General features: G+C 41.6%; 1 protein-coding gene across 1 annotated transcript in view; it reads left to right on the top strand.

Moving 5' to 3' along the window:
* The window catches only part of LOC145359772 (dynein axonemal heavy chain 11-like), a 375,870-nt gene that overhangs the window by 99,034 nt on the left and 259,182 nt on the right, over window positions 1-17,654 (top strand). Inside the window, exons 24-28 of the mRNA XM_080214554.1 lie at window positions 3,527-3,649; window positions 5,848-5,970; window positions 7,975-8,199; window positions 13,364-13,455; window positions 17,279-17,405. Of these exons, the coding sequence (XP_080070680.1) occupies window positions 3,527-3,649; window positions 5,848-5,970; window positions 7,975-8,199; window positions 13,364-13,455; window positions 17,279-17,405 (690 nt within the window). The remainder of the gene's footprint in view (window positions 1-3,526; window positions 3,650-5,847; window positions 5,971-7,974; window positions 8,200-13,363; window positions 13,456-17,278; window positions 17,406-17,654) is intronic.

The following is a 17,654-nucleotide window of genomic DNA, read 5'->3' as shown; positions in this document are numbered from 1 at the left end:
CTTGTGCAGAGGGATCTGGGTGCCCTCGTTCATGGGTCACAGAAAACTAGCATGCAGGTACAGCAGATAATAAAGAAAGTGAATGGAATGTTGGCATTTATAGCTAAGGGAATGGAATATAAAGGTAAGGACGTATTGTAGCAACTATACAAGGCATTGGTGAGACCACACCTGGTGTTTTGTGCACCGTTTGGCCTACTTATTGAAGAAAGATGTTGTGGCATTGGTGGCAGTTCAGAGAAGGTTCACAAGATTGGTTCCAGAGATGAGGTCTTTGTCATATGAAGAGAGATTGAACAGTTTAGATCTATACTCTCTGGAATTTAGAAGAATATGGGGAGTTTAAATTGAGGTAGACAAGATGATAAAAGGTATGAATAAAGTTGACATGGAGCAGATACTTCTACTGGTGGGGCATTGTAGAACGAGAGGTCACAGTCTTAGGATAAGGGGTATCAAATTTAAAAGAGAAGAAACTACTTCTCCCAAAGGGTTATGAATCTGTGGAATTTGCTACCCCAAAGTGTGGTGGATGTTGGGACAGTGAGTAAATTTAAGGAGGAGTTAGGCAGATTTTTAATTGTAACGGGTTGAAAGGTTATGGGAAGAAGGCAGAAAAATGGAGATGAGGAGCGTATCAGCCATGATCAAATGGTGGAACAGAATTGATGGGCCGAATGGCCCAATTCTGCTCCTATATCTTATGAACTTACGAAATTATGAAATGGAATTCAACCTGGAAAAGGGTGAGGTAATGCACTTGGGGAGGGCTAACAAGGCAAAAGATTACACTGTGAATGGTAGGACCCTGGAAAGTACTGAAGATCAGAGGGATATTGGAGTGCCTATCCCTAGATACTTGGAAGTAGCAAGGCAGATAGATAAGATGGTTAAAAAGGTATAAGGAATACTTGCCTTTATTGACCAAAGCATAGAATACAAAAGCAGAAAGGTCATGCTGAAACTGTGTAAAACGCTGATTAGGCTGCAGCAGGCATACTGCTTGGCGTTCTGGTCACTACATTATCGGGAGGATTGCACTGGAGAGGGTGGAGAGGAGATTCGCCAGGATACTGCCTGGAGTGGAGGATCTGAGCTGCAAGGATTGATTGGATAGGCTGTGGCTGTTTTCCTTGGAGCAGTGAAGTTTGAGAGGGGACCTATCGAGGTGCGTACGATAACGAGGGTAGAGATGGGATGGATAAGAAGGCATTTTTTCCATTAGTAATGTGGTCAAAAACTGGGGGCATAGATTTAAGGCAGGAGGCAGAAGGCCAAAGAGGGGAGTTGAGGAGAAACATAAGAACATAAGAAACGTTTTCACTCGGAGATAGTGACAGCTTAAAATTCAGCCTGAAAAGGTGGTTGAGTCAGAAACTCTCATAACATTGAAGAAGTATTTAGATATTTACTTGCGCTACAATAATCTCCAGGCTGGGCCCAGAAAATGGGGTTAATGTGGTCAGATCGGTGTTGACTGGCATGGAATGGGCTGAATAACCTCCTTCTGTGCTGTTAATATCTGTGAATCAATGGTTATGAATGTCCATTTGCAATTTTCAGTTCCTAGCTGTACTATTAACTGCACCACCTAACTTGGCACCATCAAAAAACTTTAACATAAGAACATAAGAAATAGGAGCAGGAGAAGGCCATCTAGCCCTCCGAGCCTGCCCCGCCATTCAATAAGATCATGGCTGATCTGAAGTGGCTCAGTTCCACTTTCCCGCCCTCTCCCCACAACCCTTAATTCCCTTGCCTACCAAAAACCCATCTACCCGTGTCTTAAATATATTTAGCGAGGCAGCCTCCACCACTTCAACGGGCAGAGAATTCCAGAGATTCACCACCCTTTGAGTGAAGAAGTTCCTCCTCAACTCTGTTCTAAACTGCCCCCCGCTTATCTTGAGGCTGTGCCCTCTAGTCCTGCTGTCCTTTCTGAGCGGGAAGAATCTCTCTACCTCTACCCTATCCATCCGCTTCATTATCTTGTACGTCTCTATAAGATCCCCCCTCATCCTTCTAAACTCCAACGAGTACAGACCCAGTCTATTCAGTCTCTTTTCATAGTCCAACCCCCTCATCTCCGGTATCAGCCTAGTGAACTTCCTCTGCACTCCCTCCAAGGCCAAAATATCCTTGCGCAAGTGCGGCGACCAAAACTGCGCACAGTACTCCAGCTGTGGCCTCACCTGTGCCCTGTACAGTTGCAGCAAGACCTCCCTGCTTTTATATTCTATCCCCCTCGCTATGAAGGCCAGCATCCCATTCGCCTTCTTGATCACCTGCTGCACCTGCAGACTGGGTTTTTGCAACTCATGCACAAGAACCCCCAGGTCCCTCTGCATCATAGCATGCTGCAGCTTTTCGCCCTTTAAATAGTAATCCGTCCTACTATTTTTCCTGCCAAAGTGGATAACCTCACACTTGCTAACATTGTACTCCATCTGCCAGGTCCTCGCCCACTCGCTCAGCCTATCTAGATCCCTCTGCAGACTTTCCACACCCTCTGCACAATTTGCTTTTCTACTCATCTTTGTGTCATCAGCAAATTTCGACACCCTACGCTCAGCCCCCTCCTCCAAATCATCTATATAAATGGTAAATAGCTGAGGCCCCAGCGCCGATCCCTGCGGCACTCCACTAGTTACCAACCGCCAATCAGAATAGCACCCATTGACACCAACTTTCTGCCTCCTGTTAGACAACCAATCCTCTATCCACACTAATACCTTACCCCCAACTCCATGCCCCCTAGCCTTCTGAAGCAACCTTTTGTGCGGCACCTTATCAAACGCCTTTTGAAAATCGAGAAACACCGTATCCACCAGTTCCCCTCTGTCTACTGCACTAGTCACATCCTCATAGAATTCCAATAAATTTGTCAAACACGACTTCCCCTTAACGAATCTGTGCTGCATCTGCTCTATCAAACAATTCTTCTCTAGGTGCCTCGCTATTTCTTCTTTGATGACGGATTCAAGCATTTTTCCAGTAAAACTTTGTGGTATAGGTAGTCCCTATTCCTTCGTCAAAGTAATTTATAAATATAGTGAAATATTCACTTTCTATCAGTTTGAAAACTTACCCATTCTTCCTTCTCTGACCCCTTACCTCCAAAGCACTTCTGTATCCAAGCCAGTAGGTTGCCTCTAATTCCATGAGCTCACATTATTGTCACCATTCTCTTATGTGAAAACTTGAAGTCCATGTACATAACATCCATAGACACTTGCACATCTACCATGTTTGTTACCTCTTCAAAAACATCCTTTTTTTAATTAGAGATCACTTGTCTTTTACAAATCCACATTGGCTATGTCTGATCAGGTAGGTCAGCCTTTATAAATGTGAGAAATTGGGAAGGTGTTACTTGCCAGTGTGAAAACTACACTTGTTTAATTTAATGAGTGCGTCAGTAATATTTTCACGCAAAACCTCAGAAAATGCAAGATCATTTTCACAGTATTTGTAATGTTTGTTTTTTTAATACAAGATTGATGTTGTTTCTTCCTTTGTTTTTCAGGTTAGGTTTATTATGAGTGATAATACAATCCTGGCTGACCTGTTAGCTCTAAAGTTACACAGAGTGGAAGATGAAGTGCGGAATATAGTGGACAAAGCTGTGAAGGAATTGGGAATAGAGAAGGTTTTTGACTTTTCTAGTTGTGGCTTGGCGAACAGATTGTTCAATTAAACTGTGTTTTCTCAAAAGCAAAACACTGAAAATGCTAGAAATCTGAGATTAAAAACTGAAAATACTGTTAATAACTGAGGCCTGGCAGCATCTGTGGGAGGTGAATCAGAGATAAAGGGTGGAATCGTGTACCCTCCCATGTGGCGGGTTTGGTGGCAGTGTGGTATTTAAGCAAGTGGGAGGACAACAGGAGGAGACCCACTGCCTTCCCACCTCCACCCCAATTAACACCAAGGCAGAAAGTCGTTAAGGGCCTCGTCTTGTCTTTGCTGGTATTAACCAAGCATTCAGTGGGAGGGCTCGTCATGCAGGGAACACGGCAAACAGCCCAGTCGTGTTTGTTTGTAGGCTTCCATGGGCTGTCCCTTGTTAACAGTACTCAGCACCTGATTGAGGAGCCTAGCATTGGGAAGAAGGGGACCTACTGAGAGCCACTCGCCCTGCCCTTGCATGATGGCACAAGGCAAAAAGAAGTGGTAATGGGACAAGTGAAGGAACAGAAGGTGTCAATGTGAAAACACTAACAGCTGCTACTGAAAAGCAGCAGAGATTATGATCTGAAATTTTTGAACTAGCTTTTGAATCTAGAAACCTATTTGAAGACAAAAGTGCTGTTTCTTCATCTTACATTGACCTTCATTCGATCAGTGTAGCAAGACAAGCACATAAACTTGGCCGTGCATTGGAGAGTTAAAATTAAAGGCAACTTGGGGGGAGGGGTCATACTTCCAAACTGAATGGTGATGTTCTGCAAAGTGATCAAAATCTATCTGATTGACAAAACTCAATCTATGTTTGATTTCCCCAGTGGGGAAGGGAGTCAGTGGGCTGATGGTGAATATTGGTCAAAAGTTTCAACTGCTCATTCTCCACTATTTCCAAAGACTCTTTCCCCTTTGCGACACTATAATCCTATCATAATTACCACAACAGCCACACCGCTTCTCATGACATGTTTCCACAAGAAATACAATATATGCCCTTTTTACTACTTTCCTCCTCACCATCCAAAGTCCAAACACACCTTCCAGAGGACATAGCAATATACATGTACTACTTTCACTTTAATTCACTGCTCACAATGTGTCTCCTCGACACTGAGTTAACCAAACTCAGACTGGGGACTGCTTTGCAATCATGAAGTATAACTCTGAATTTTTACTCACGTGTCTTTTTAAATCACTGTCCCAGTTAAATACTGGCCTTTTTGTCCTCTGCCATCTGTACAGTTCCAGTGAAACTCAATGTAAGCTCAAGCAACAGCATCCCATCTTTCAACTGGGCATTTTACAGCGTTCCAGATTAAACATTAAGTTCAACAATTTTAGATCATATCCTCTTCTTATCCTTTTTCTTGACATTGGTGCTCATGTTGTTTCTACTTTTACATGTATGCTTCCTCTCCAAATTGTTTTTCTTCCTTCATCTGCCTCATTACTATCTCTTTTTTGCCATCACTATTGGCACTTAATTACTTCTGCTTTCCATCCTATTGTGGACCTTACCCTGCCTGTTTAGAAACAGTTACATCTCTTAACACTTCCAATTCTGACAAAGAATCATTGATCTGAAATGTTAATTCTGTTTCTTTCTCCAGAGTTACTGCCAGACCTGTATATTTGCTCAATATCATTTTCTGCTATACCTGTCTGTTTCCATAATTCAGAAAGTTTTAATGACAATTCAGTAATCTAAATCATTTTTTGATCCTTCATTTGAAGGTGGAAATCTAATCTGTCTTATTGAGGCAATGCTTTTTGTGTATTTCAGAAGATATTTGACATTACAAAGACTGAATAGTTTTAATGCTTCTGCCTCCGACAATGTAGCTTCAAATTACCTGTAAATGCAATAGCAAATTACATTTTTTGTATGCTGTGGTGGAAAAAGTGTAGCGGTCCTTCAAGCTATTATGATTTTTGCTATTTAATTTTCTGAACTTTACAGATTAATGCTGAAATGGACCCAGTCATGACACTATTAATTTGCTTTTTGTGCATGTATCTAAATGAGGAGTAAACGTTTCAATTCAAGGTAGAATATGTGAACAATGTGAGCATAGAATAGCAGTTAAATGGTCGTTTTCAGAAAATTAGATCATGCTTTTGAACAAATCTCTTAGATAATAACCAATGATCTTTCATTTTCAGGTTCTCACAGAAATCAGTCACACGTGGACCAATATGGAATTTTCATATGAAGAGCACCATAGAACGGGTTCCCCTCTACTAAAGTTTGATGAAGAACTCATTGAAATTCTAGATGACAGCCAAGTATGACTCTTTAATTTTATCTCTTATTGAGGCAATGCTATCACTGAAGGTACAAATGAGGTTAACCTAACTCAAAGTCCATGGAAGCTAAAATTGGGTGTGAAATGGGTGGCCAATCATATTATATCAGTTTTGCTACAAGTAGGTCAGGTTTAAAATATGTCTCAGAAGAGAAATTGGATCTTGCTATGGCCATATTTTAGGATGCAAAGCAGAAGAAATAAAACCAATTTTGCAGTGCTAAGCCCGACATCCAAAGGCAGCTAAAACTCACCCCCTATCATACTGAATTGTGCAATTTTTAGATACCTCTGATGGCCTACAAAAATGCATTGGTCAGCTTGTACATATTAATAAAGGGCCCAATACCTGTTTCAGAACGTCTCTTAGAATTTCTTTATGACTGAGTGAAACATGTTTGAGTCATGTTTTTCAGTGGCCTAACCACAGTGCCTCACAGCACCAGGGACCCAGGTTCAATTCCCAGCTTGGGTCACTGTCTGTGCAGAGTCGGCATGTTCTCCGATGTCTGCCTCTGGGTGCTCCGGTTTCCTCCTACAGTCTGAAAGATGTGCTGGTTAGATGCATTGGCCATGCTAAATTCTCCCTCCCTGTACTGAACAGGCACTGGAGTGTGATGACTAGGAAATTTTCACAGTAACTTCATTGCAATGTTAATGTAAGCTTGTTTGTGACAATAATAAATAAACTTAAAAACTTTAAATATCAATCCTCAAAGGTTGAACCGAAGGGAATGGTAAAGCTATTTCCTACTTAATGAGGCTCTCTGACTTCTGACCTGCTCCCAGAAAGTTTACCATTGTGCCACATTGTTAATAGGTTTTATCAAAGAATATGGAGAGACAATACATGCTAGATGGTGCAATTTTAAAGTGGGTGCAGAGCAGAGAGGTCTTGGGTTGTTTGTGCATTAACTTTTGAAGGTGTCAAGACAGGTAAATAATGTTGGATTCTGAGCTTTATAAATAAAGATATAAAATGCAATAGACAGGAAGCTGTGCTAAACCTATCTAAAACACCTCGGTTGACCACAGCCAGAGTATTGTATTCAATCTGTGAACCACATGTGACAGCTTTGGAAAGGGTACAGAAGAAATTGAGAAGTGGTTCAGTGACAAGGGATTACAGTTGCCTGGAGAAGCTGGGGTGGTTCCCGAGTGCGGAGAATGGCCAAGAAGAAATTTGATAGAGGTGTTTAAAATCACGAAGGGTTTATTGTGTGACATAACAGGAAACTGTTTCCAATGGAATAAGTGTCAATAGCCAGAGGACACATTTTAGATGATTGACAAAAAAAACCCATTTTTATGCTGTCGTGATTAGGCAGTCTGTAGTTAGAATTTGGAATGTACAACCTGACCGATGGTGGATACAGATTCAATAGTAGCCTTCAATGGAGAATTGGGTAAATGCTTAAGGAGATTTTTAAAATTTGCAGTGATATGGGGAAAGAGCAGGGACTGGACCTATCTGAATTTCTTGACAAAAGAGCTAACAGATGTGATGGGCTGAATGGTCTTTCCTGTCCTATTCTCTTATTCCATGATTCCTGAGTTAGCTGAAATACTAGAAATGTCTTTAAAGATGTATTTTTATGAATGAACAGTAGAATGTACTAATGGTGTAATGGGTGTGAAATTGATTTTTATAGCAGCCATCGAAATAGAGGTGTGGCGTTTGCATTTTCTTATCATTTTCTCAGCTATAAGGATCAATCTTGTAACAGAGAGCTCTGTTAAAAACAAAATACTGTGGACGCTGGAGGTCTGAAATAAAAACAAAGTTCTGTAAAAACTCAGCATGTCTGGTAGCCCCTGTGGAGGGAGAAACAAAATGAATGTTTTAAGTCCAGTATGACTTTTTGAAACTCTGAAGAAGCCATATTGGATTCAAAATTTCTTTTCCCCTCTCCACAAATGCTTCTTCCTCTTACTCTTGTATTAATTATAAAAAAAATTATTTTTGTTTCTTCTTGCCTTATAGGTGCAATTACAAGTTATACTACTGAGCAAACATGTAGAGTATTTCATTGACCAAGTCTCAACCTGGCAAAAAAAGCTGACAGTGGCAGACTCTGTCATCTTTATCTGGATGGAGGTCCAGCGCACATGGTCTCACCTTGAGAGCATTTTCATTGGATCTGAGGACATTCGAAACCAACTTCCTGAAGACGCCAAGCGATTTGATGAAATAGATTTGGACTTCAAGGTTGATTTATTATTTTATTTTGTCTTATTTTTAAGTTAATACGTCATTTTTAAAAGTTATCAATCTAGATTTTCCTCATTGCAATAATACTGCCAATGGAGAATTGTTACAGTGCGGAAGGAGGCCATTCAGCCCATTGTCTCTGCACTGATCCTTGGAATGAGCATTTCACCTAGTGCCATCCTCCTGTCTTCTCTCCATAACCCTGCACGTTGTTTTCTTTTTCAAATAACCATCTTATTCTCCCTTGAATCCCTTGATTGAATCTCTTGCCACCACATTGTCAGGCAGTACATTCCAGATCCTAACCATTCGCTGTGTGAAAACTTTTTTTTCCTCTCACTTTGCTTCCTTTACCACTTATCTTAAATCTGTGCCTTCTGTTCTCAATCCTTCGACCAGTGGGAACAGTTTCTCCCTCTCTATTGTGTCCAGGCTCCCTCTCAAGATCTTGAATATTTCTATCAGATGTTCATTCCTGGAATCATTATCATAAATTTCTTCTGCACTCTCTCCGTTGCATTCATGTCCTTCCTGAAATGTGTGCCTAAATGCCCAGAACTGTATGCAGTATCCAGCTGAGGTCTAACTAGTGTCTTATACAAGCTCAACATAACCTCCTTACTCTTGTTCTCTATGTCCGTGTTAATAAAGTGTAGGATGCTCTATATTTTATTAACTGCACTCAACCTGTCCTACCAGCTTTAATGATTTTGTAAACATATACACCCATGTCCCTCTGCTCCTACTCCCACTTTAGAATTGTACTATTTAGTTTGTACTGTCTCTCCAAAGACTCCTCTTGGATCTTATACTATCCTTTATTTATTTTGTAAGCCATGGTTGGGCTGCTTGTTGTGCTTTTGTGTCAGAAAGAAATGTATACCTGTTGCAATGCATACATTAGTTCCTTAAATATTAACCATTGCCTATCCACCATCATGTCTTTCCATGAAGTCCCCCAGTCTTTCTTACTAACTCACATTTGTACCTTCGTAGTTTCCTTTGTTTAGGTGTAGGAACCTAGTTCATCTAGGTCACTACCGCTAATCAAATTTTTCCAGCTTGTATGTAGATTAATATCACCCATGGCTATTGCCGTCCCTTTATCACAAGCAATCAATATTTCTTGTATGCTTTGTCCTACATTGTGGTTACTGTTAAGGGGCCTAATGCTCCCTCTAGTAACGTTTTTCCTCTTCTGTTCTTTGTGTTCACCCAAACTGATTCAACATCCTGATCTGCTGAACCAAGGTCATCTCTAACAATTGTACCGTTGCCATCCCTATCAACAATGCCCTCCCTCCACATTTATCTAGCTTCCTATTCTTCTTGAATATCTAAACCTCTCAATATACAGGGCCCAATCCTTGTCATCCTGCAGCCACATCTCCGAAATGGCTATCAGATCACATTTATTTACTTCAATGTGCGCCATCATTTGTATTCTTATTCATTGGATCCTCCTTCATTCATTCATCAATACAGATTGTACAAAGTTGAGGCCCCAACACTGATTTCAGTGACACTTCATTTGTTGCAGTTTGGCAACCCAAAAATGAATGATTTATCCTGAGACTCTGTTTCCTGTTAGTTAGCCAATCCGCTATTCACGCTTGGATATCACCCCCAACACCATGAGCTCTTTTTAATGTGACACCTTACTGAATGCCTTTTTGAAATCCAAAAACACTACCTCCATTGATTCCTCTTTGTTCATCCTTGATACTCAAAGAATTCTAATAAATTTGCCAAACATGATTTCCCTTTCACAAAACGTTGTTGAGTCTACCTGATCTATGATATTCTAAACATTCTTCTTAAGAATGGATTCTAGTATTTTTCCAATGACAGACGTTGGACTAACTGGCTTACAGTTTCCTCCTTTCTTAAATTGGAATATTAGATTTGCAGTTTTCCAATCTGCTGGGACCTTTCCAGATTCCTGGAAAATTTGGAAGATTGATGTCATCTATATGGATTTCAGTAAGGCGTTTGACAAAGTCCCTCATGGTAGGCTGGTAGAAAAGGTTAAGGCGCGTGGGATACGGGGTCAGGTAGCTAGGTGGATTGAGAACTGGCTGGGCAATAGGAGACAGAGGGTAGTTGTGGAGGGGACTTTGTCCAGCTGGAGGCCAGTGACCAGTGGTGTGCCGCAGGGCTCGGTACTGGGACCTCTCCTCTTTGTAGTATACATAAATGACTTGGAAGAGAGCGTAGGTGGTGTGATCAGCAAGTTTGCTGATGACACCAAGATGGCAGGGTTGGCAGGTACCGAAGTGGATTGTCAGGTGATACAACAGGATATAGATAGGTTGGTGCATTGGGCAGATAGGTGGCAGATGGAATTTAATCCTGACAAATGCGAGGTGATGCATTTTGGAAGGAATAATGTAGAGAGGAGCTATGTGATTAAAGGTAGACAAATTAGGAGTATAGAAACACAGAGGGACCTGGGAGTGCAGGTTCACAAATCCATGAAGGTTGTGACACAAGTGGAGAATGTTGTCAGGAAGGCTTATGGAATGCTAGCCTTTATAGGAAGAGGTATAGAGTTTAAAAGCTGCCGTCTAATGCTTCAGTTGTATAGAACGTTGGTTAGACCGCATTTGGAGTACTGCGTCCAGTTCTGGTCACCTTACTACCGGAAGGACGTGGAGGCTCTGGAAAGGGTGCAGAGGAGGTTTACCAGGATGTTGCCTGGCATGGAGGGGTTGGGTTACGAGGAAAGGTTGGAGAAACTGGGACTGTTCTCTTTGGAAAGACGGAGATTGAGGGGTGACATGATAGAGGTATATAAGATACTGAAGGGAATAGACAGGGTCAATAGTGAGAGACTGCTCCCTAGATTGGTTACGAATACAAGAGGACATGATTTAAGGGTGAGGGGGGAGAGGTATAATTTGGATATGAGAGGAAGGTTCTTTACGCAGAGAGTAGTGGGGGTATGGAATGCGCTACCGAGTGGGGTGGTGGAGGTGGGAACGTTGGACTCGTTTAAGGTTCAGTTAGATAGGCACATGAGTGAAACGAGGATGGAGGGTTATGGTAGGGGTTATTGAATAAGGGTTAGAACCTCGGGAGACACCGGAAAGGCAGGCTTGTGATTAACGTTTTTGTCTTTTCACTCCGCAGGTGGAGGTCCACCTCGTTGTCAAACGAGGGGCATGCACACGGTGGGTTGTGCGTGGGCTGCTCCTGGAGGTTCCGGGAGTGGCCTAGTACTTTGTGTCGGTGTGTGTGCTTGATCCTGGACCGGTAGACGGGCGCCGCAACAGCTCGGTGACTAGCACTGCTAGCTGTGCAGATACATGGATTTGGGCCTGTGTCTGTGGGAGTTTGCGCATTCTCCCTGTGGTTGCGTGGGTTTCCTCCGGGCGCTCCGGTTTCCTCCCACACCCCAAAGATGTGCTCTTAGGCTGATTGGTTTTACCAAATTGACACTATTCTCCCCTGAATCTGGCTAAGTCAGGGGTTCTATTTGTAGATACGCAGGGTAGAATAGGTGTAGGGTGATGCGGCGGCGCGGGCTTGTTGGGCCGAAGGGCCTGTTTCCCGTGCTGGGTTGTTCTTTGTTCTTTGTAATACTCTTTGTATTACAACCAATGCATCCAAATACCTGCAACCGCTTCTTTTATGACCCTGGAATGCAGAATATCAGATTCAAGTATTAGAGTCAGCTGTTCACATGTTGGGTGAAGAATGAATCTGGAGCCAGTCTTTTTCTTAACATTGATTATTCACAAAACCGCAGGCACAGACTGTCCTTTTCCTCTCCCCCATAGTGGTGGGAACATTAACTTCCCTAATCTTTGCCTAATTAGTAACAGCATGCTCTTGCTTACAAACGAAAGCATGCACTTCATTGTAACAGGATTCCAACATTAACACAGGGGACTTGTCAGCCTTGAACCCCATTAGTTTTGATTGTTTTTTTTATCTCATGATCGTGATTTTAAGTTCCTCCCTCCTTTTTGCTCTTCGATCTTACGCTACTGTTGAGATGCTTTTTGTGACTCCTACTGTGAAGATAGATACAGATCAGGCTGGATTTGACCGAATAAAAGCAGCATCTTCAATTAGGGTGTGAGAACATGCTTGTACTTAAAAGCATAGATGGGTTCAGATAAGAAAAGTGTGGCTACTCCTAATTTTATTCAAAGTGGAGATCTAATAAGGATGTATAGGAGCCAATAAATGTTCCATAGCCTAATATTAATGTTATCTATTAAAAACATAGTGTGGTGGCATGAATGAGGGCTATGCTTCCCAAGGAACAACATTGCCTTTAAAAAAGTAATTGCACCAGGAGTGGAAGAGGTTGTTCCCCAGTCCGATGAACATGAAGTGTAAGATTAGGGGAAATAAAGCCGGCGGGGGTTTCAGTCAGACAACAGAGACTCAGCTCAGTGAGTTTGAGAGAAGCTGGGGGTTGAAGAACTCAAGAATGTATGATCTTTCTTTATGTTTCATGCATTCAAATATCGTGTTTGGAACTTGGATTGATCTAAACCCACCGGTGGTAAAAAAAAATAGAAATTGCCACGTTGTTGGGACTATGTAACTAGCAGTATAAGAATTGGGATCGAATCTCTAAAGAAAAAGATAGAGGAAATACTGAGAACCTCTGCAAGAAGCCCACACAAGTGAAGACAAACCAGATCCTTGAAGCCCAGACGAACACCTGACTACTTGTGAAGCAAGTTGCCCAGAGTTGGGTATTTGACACAATACTCCTTTTATATACTGCCAGCCTCTCAAACTTCCTGAATTCAATTTCTCACTCTCTCTCCCTTGCTGAGTTTAGTCTCTTTCTTCTGCTCATTCACACTCCCCCTCTCTCACTGAGCTCAGACTGTCTTTTTCTTTTTTCCCTCCTTTGATATTTGCCAGGCAGAGGATGAGAGGGATATCTGAAATTCTACTATTCTACTGTGCAGATGTTTTTAAAGGTTGTGTGTGTGTGTGTGTGTGTGTGTGTGTGTGTGTGTGTGTGTGTGTGTGTGTGTGTGTGTGTGTGTGTGTGTGTGTGTGTGTGTGGGGGGGGGGCAGGGGGGGTGTGGTGTCATATACTTATGGATTGAACCTTCATTCATCAAATGCGTTTAATTATTATTTTAAATCTACAGACTCATTCCTGCTCTCTTATTGTTTTTTTTAAAAGGGATTAATGTCTGAAACAGCCCAAACAAAGAATGTTATTGAAGCAACAAATAAACCAAAATTATATGAAAAACTCGAAGCTCTTCAGCAAAGGTAAGGATTTTAGTACTGTGTTTAACACAATCAGATGTGCATGCTTACAGCCAGCTTTGTCTATGCTTTGTTGATTATTTGGATCCCTTAAACTCAAAAGGTGGATTATTGGAGAGAATAGTTTCAATTTTGAGAAAGAGCAGTTCTCTCTTTCAATAAAATCTTCCTGATGGATTTGTGGACTGAGTTCTAAGGGTAATTCTGAACCACTGATAAAACTCCACTATTGCAAAATCAGAAATGCATTGATTACAATGGACTCTCTGCTGGTTGGAGTCCATATCTGGAACTATGGCTATTTGAGGGCAGTCATCTCAACTCCAGAACATCACTGCAAGAGTTCCTCAGGGTAATGTCCAGATCAGTGATCTTCATTCCATCATAAGGTCAGAAGTGGGTATGTTTACTGATGATTGCATAATGTTCAGCACCAGTCCTGATTCCTCAGATATTGAAGCAGTCCATATCCAAATGCAGCAAGACTTGGACAATACCCAGGTTTGGGCTGACAAGTGGCATGTAACATTCATGCCATGTAAGTGTCAGGCAATGACCATCTCGAACACGAGAGAATCTAACTATGGCCCCTTGACATTCACTGACATCACACCATCATTGAGTCTCCACTATCAACATCCTGAGAATTACCACTGACCAGAAACTGGACTAGTTGTATAAATACTGTTGCTACAAAGGCAGGTCAGAGGGTGGAAATCCTGCAGCAAGTAACTCACCTCCTGATTCCTCAAAGCCAATGCACAAGTTAGTATTGTGATGGATTAGTCTCTACTTGCTTTGACAAGTGCAGCTCCAACAACACTCAAGAAACTTGACACCATCCAAGACAAATTAGCCTACTTAATTGGCAGCCCATCCAAAAACATTCACTCGCTCCACCACTGATGCACGATAATAGCTGTGTGTAATATCTACAATGTGCAATGCAGGAACTCACCAAGGCTCCTTACGTAGCACCTTCCAAGCCCACGAACACTATAATCTAGAAGGACAGGGTCAGCAGATACATGGGAACATCACCGCCGGCAGGTTTGGGTCCAAGCCATTCACGATCCTGACTTGAAAATATATCACTCTTTCTTCACTGACGCTGGTCAAAATTATGGAAGTTACTCCCTAGCAGCACTGTTTGTGTACATACATCATGTGGAGTGCAGTGGTTCATGAAGGTAGCTCACTAACATCTCTTGGGCAATTAGGAATGGACAATAAATGCTGACCTGGTCAGTGATGCCCATGTCCCATGAGCACCAAAGGAGAAAGAACTCATTAAAGAGACAAGAGTCCTGAGAGGACCAGATTTAATTTGAATGTTAACTGTTTAGAAAAAAAGCCATTGAAAATGAAAGTAGCTGATGTAGCAGGAGAAATAAGCAAGATGGGTGGCACGGTAGCACAGTGGTTAGCACTGCTGCCTCACAGCTCCAGGGGACCAGATTTAATTCCTGGCTTGGGTCACTGTCTGTGAGGAGTCTGCACATTCTCCCTGTGTCTGCATGGGTTTCCTCTGGGTGCTCCGGGTTCCTCCCACAGTCCAAAGATGTGCAGACTAGGTTGATTGGCCATGCTAAATTAACCCTTAGTGTCCCAGGATGTGATAGGTAAGAGAGATTAGCAGTGTAGCTCAGCGGAGATAGGGCCTGGGTGGTATTGTTGTCGGTGCAGACTCAATGGGCTGAATGGCCTCCTTCTGCACTGTGGGGTTTCTATGATTCTAAGATGTGAATAGCACCAAATTGTGGACATTAAGTTTTCCAGGACCATCTTGGTATTTTTGGGACAGAGAGAACACTTGCAATTATAGCAAAGAATGCATAATTCCTTAACTTTTTTTGCATCTGTTAAATACATTATCAAACAAACAAAGAACAACATTCATAGTAACTTTTAAAAGACTCCTAAAGATGAAAAAAATGAAGAATTCTGGAAATAACAATTGGAATTAGAAGTTGCTGAAAACATATTTCAAGTCTACCAGCACCTGGAAAGAGAAGGAAATCTTATTGATTCTGTTGAAGGATGGCTGATAAAAAAAAAACTCTTTCCTTTCTTTCTGAATTATATTGGGTCTACTTTTCTTGTTTTTTTCTTGGCATTTTCTGTTTTTCTTTTAATCTGTCTGAGGTAATGGATTTCCAATAAACTCAATAGAACAGTGAGAGTATGATGATTTTCTGCCCCTTTAATCTCATACTATTATTGACCCAACATGTTTTATGGGCCCTTTTAAAACTGTACATTAATGACAGGAATGATTTTCCTGTCCTGTATTTGAGTGTGCTCCGTGCCCAGAAACAGGGTGAAAGAAAAAGAGGAGGGTCATCATGATGTTGGGTCTCTTTTCTTTGAGTTATCCCAGGAATTTTGGGACTTCTCTTCAGGTGGAGTGACATGCCTTGAACTATAACAAACAGGAAAGGAGCATAGGTTGGAGGATGCTTTCCTTGCATTTCAGTCTCATCTTCCTGTGCCAGGAGGGAACCAAACTGCAAAGGCATTGGAGGAATTTTGTTGACGGACATTTCACCTGGATTCTTTTAGAGCTGAGGAACTGAGGGGGACAGGCATAAGGCTGTGGAAACCTAAGAAAGTAAGGAAGTATCTGGATCTGGAGGCATTCTGTCCAAAGGAAGGTCAGCAGTGGAGTTGATTATGCATTCTAATAATCTTGATCAGAAATATGGTGGGTTCAGGTTTCTGCATACAGAACGTACTTCCAGTACGCTCTGTGTACCAGTGTCCAGGAGAATGGAAACTTGCAAATCTGTCTCCTTGACTCTCATTCTGAATGGACAACACAAATATACTCATTCCTTACATTAAAGGTATGGGTAAGCATAGGATTATAATGCAAACATTTAATTGTAACTTAATTAGATATAACTTGCAATTATAGAGCACCTTTCATGTCCTTGGGACATTTCAATAAACCTCAGTCATTTTTTAAAATATTTTTGTGAGAGATGAGCTTTGCTGACAAAGGCATTTATTGCACATCCCTAATTTCCCTGGAGAATAGTCAGAATGCTGTGTGGCTTGGAGGAACACCAGATAGTGGTGTTCACATACACTTTCTATCCATATCCTCCTGGGTATCAAGGTTGCGGATTAAAACATTCTGTCAAAGGAATCTTGATGAATTGCTGCACTGCATCCTGTAGGTGAAGAATGCGAATGTTTATGGCAGTGGATGGGGTACCAATCCAGTGGGCTACTTGTCCTGGGGTGTGTTGAGCTTATTGGAGATGCAGTCAACCAGGCAAGTGAATCATGCAATCCCTACAGTGCAGAAGGAAGCCAGTTGGCCCATTGAGTCTATACCAACCACGATCCCACCCAAACCCTATTCCCGTAACCCCACACATTTAGCCTGCTAATCCCCCGACACTAGGGTCAATTGTAGCCAATAGGGCCAATCAACCTAACCCCCAAATCTTTGGACTTAGCTAGCTGCATAGTTGCTTTAAAAGATGCATGGGGCTATAAATTGGAGATGAGTTAGAATAGCCCTTGCATGATTAAAATATGTATTTAATCAATTAAACAAAATGAGGCATTTTAGTAAGCATTAACTTCTAAGATCATTTTTATATTGATATTTAATATTCAGTGCTGAAATGATACCGGGAGGGCAGGAGGCCAGACATTTTCCTTCAGATTGCATCACACTTGGCTCGACCCATGTAGGTTGTAGACAGCCTTGGAGAGTTTGAAGGTTTATTAAGAATTTTTAGTATTTTTGTAATATGGTCACAGTTCTAATGAAGAGGAATTAAAACACAATTGAATCTCTCTTTTCCTGTAGGTTAGCCCTGTGTGAAAAGGCTTTAAGTGAGTATCTTGAAACTAAGCGTTTAGCTTTCCCAAGGTTTTACTTTGTGTCCTCGGCAGACCTCCTGGATATCCTTTCCAAAGGAACACAGCCTGAACAGGTCTGTAATTATTTATTTTGTTGTTTTTAGTATAAAGCAAATACTGTAAGAAAAGCTACAGAATAGTTTATACCTTCTGCATTGCAGACGTCAGGTGACTGATCTTTCAAGTTTGTGCAGCTGACAGTTGAGATTCCCTGCCAACAATGCACATTCGACAAATAATTAGCATATTGAAAAATATGTCAAAGTCAAAAGTAATCCATGCAATTACTGTTAAAGAATGGATTGTTTGTAAAGGGTCTGGAT

The sequence above is a fragment of the Carcharhinus amblyrhynchos genome, chromosome 2, assembly GCF_965287045.1.
Source record: "Carcharhinus amblyrhynchos chromosome 2, sCarAmb.v2.hapA, whole genome shotgun sequence".
Taxonomy (NCBI): domain Eukaryota; kingdom Metazoa; phylum Chordata; class Chondrichthyes; order Carcharhiniformes; family Carcharhinidae; genus Carcharhinus; species Carcharhinus amblyrhynchos.
This window is presented reverse-complemented; position numbering and strand designations above follow the sequence as displayed.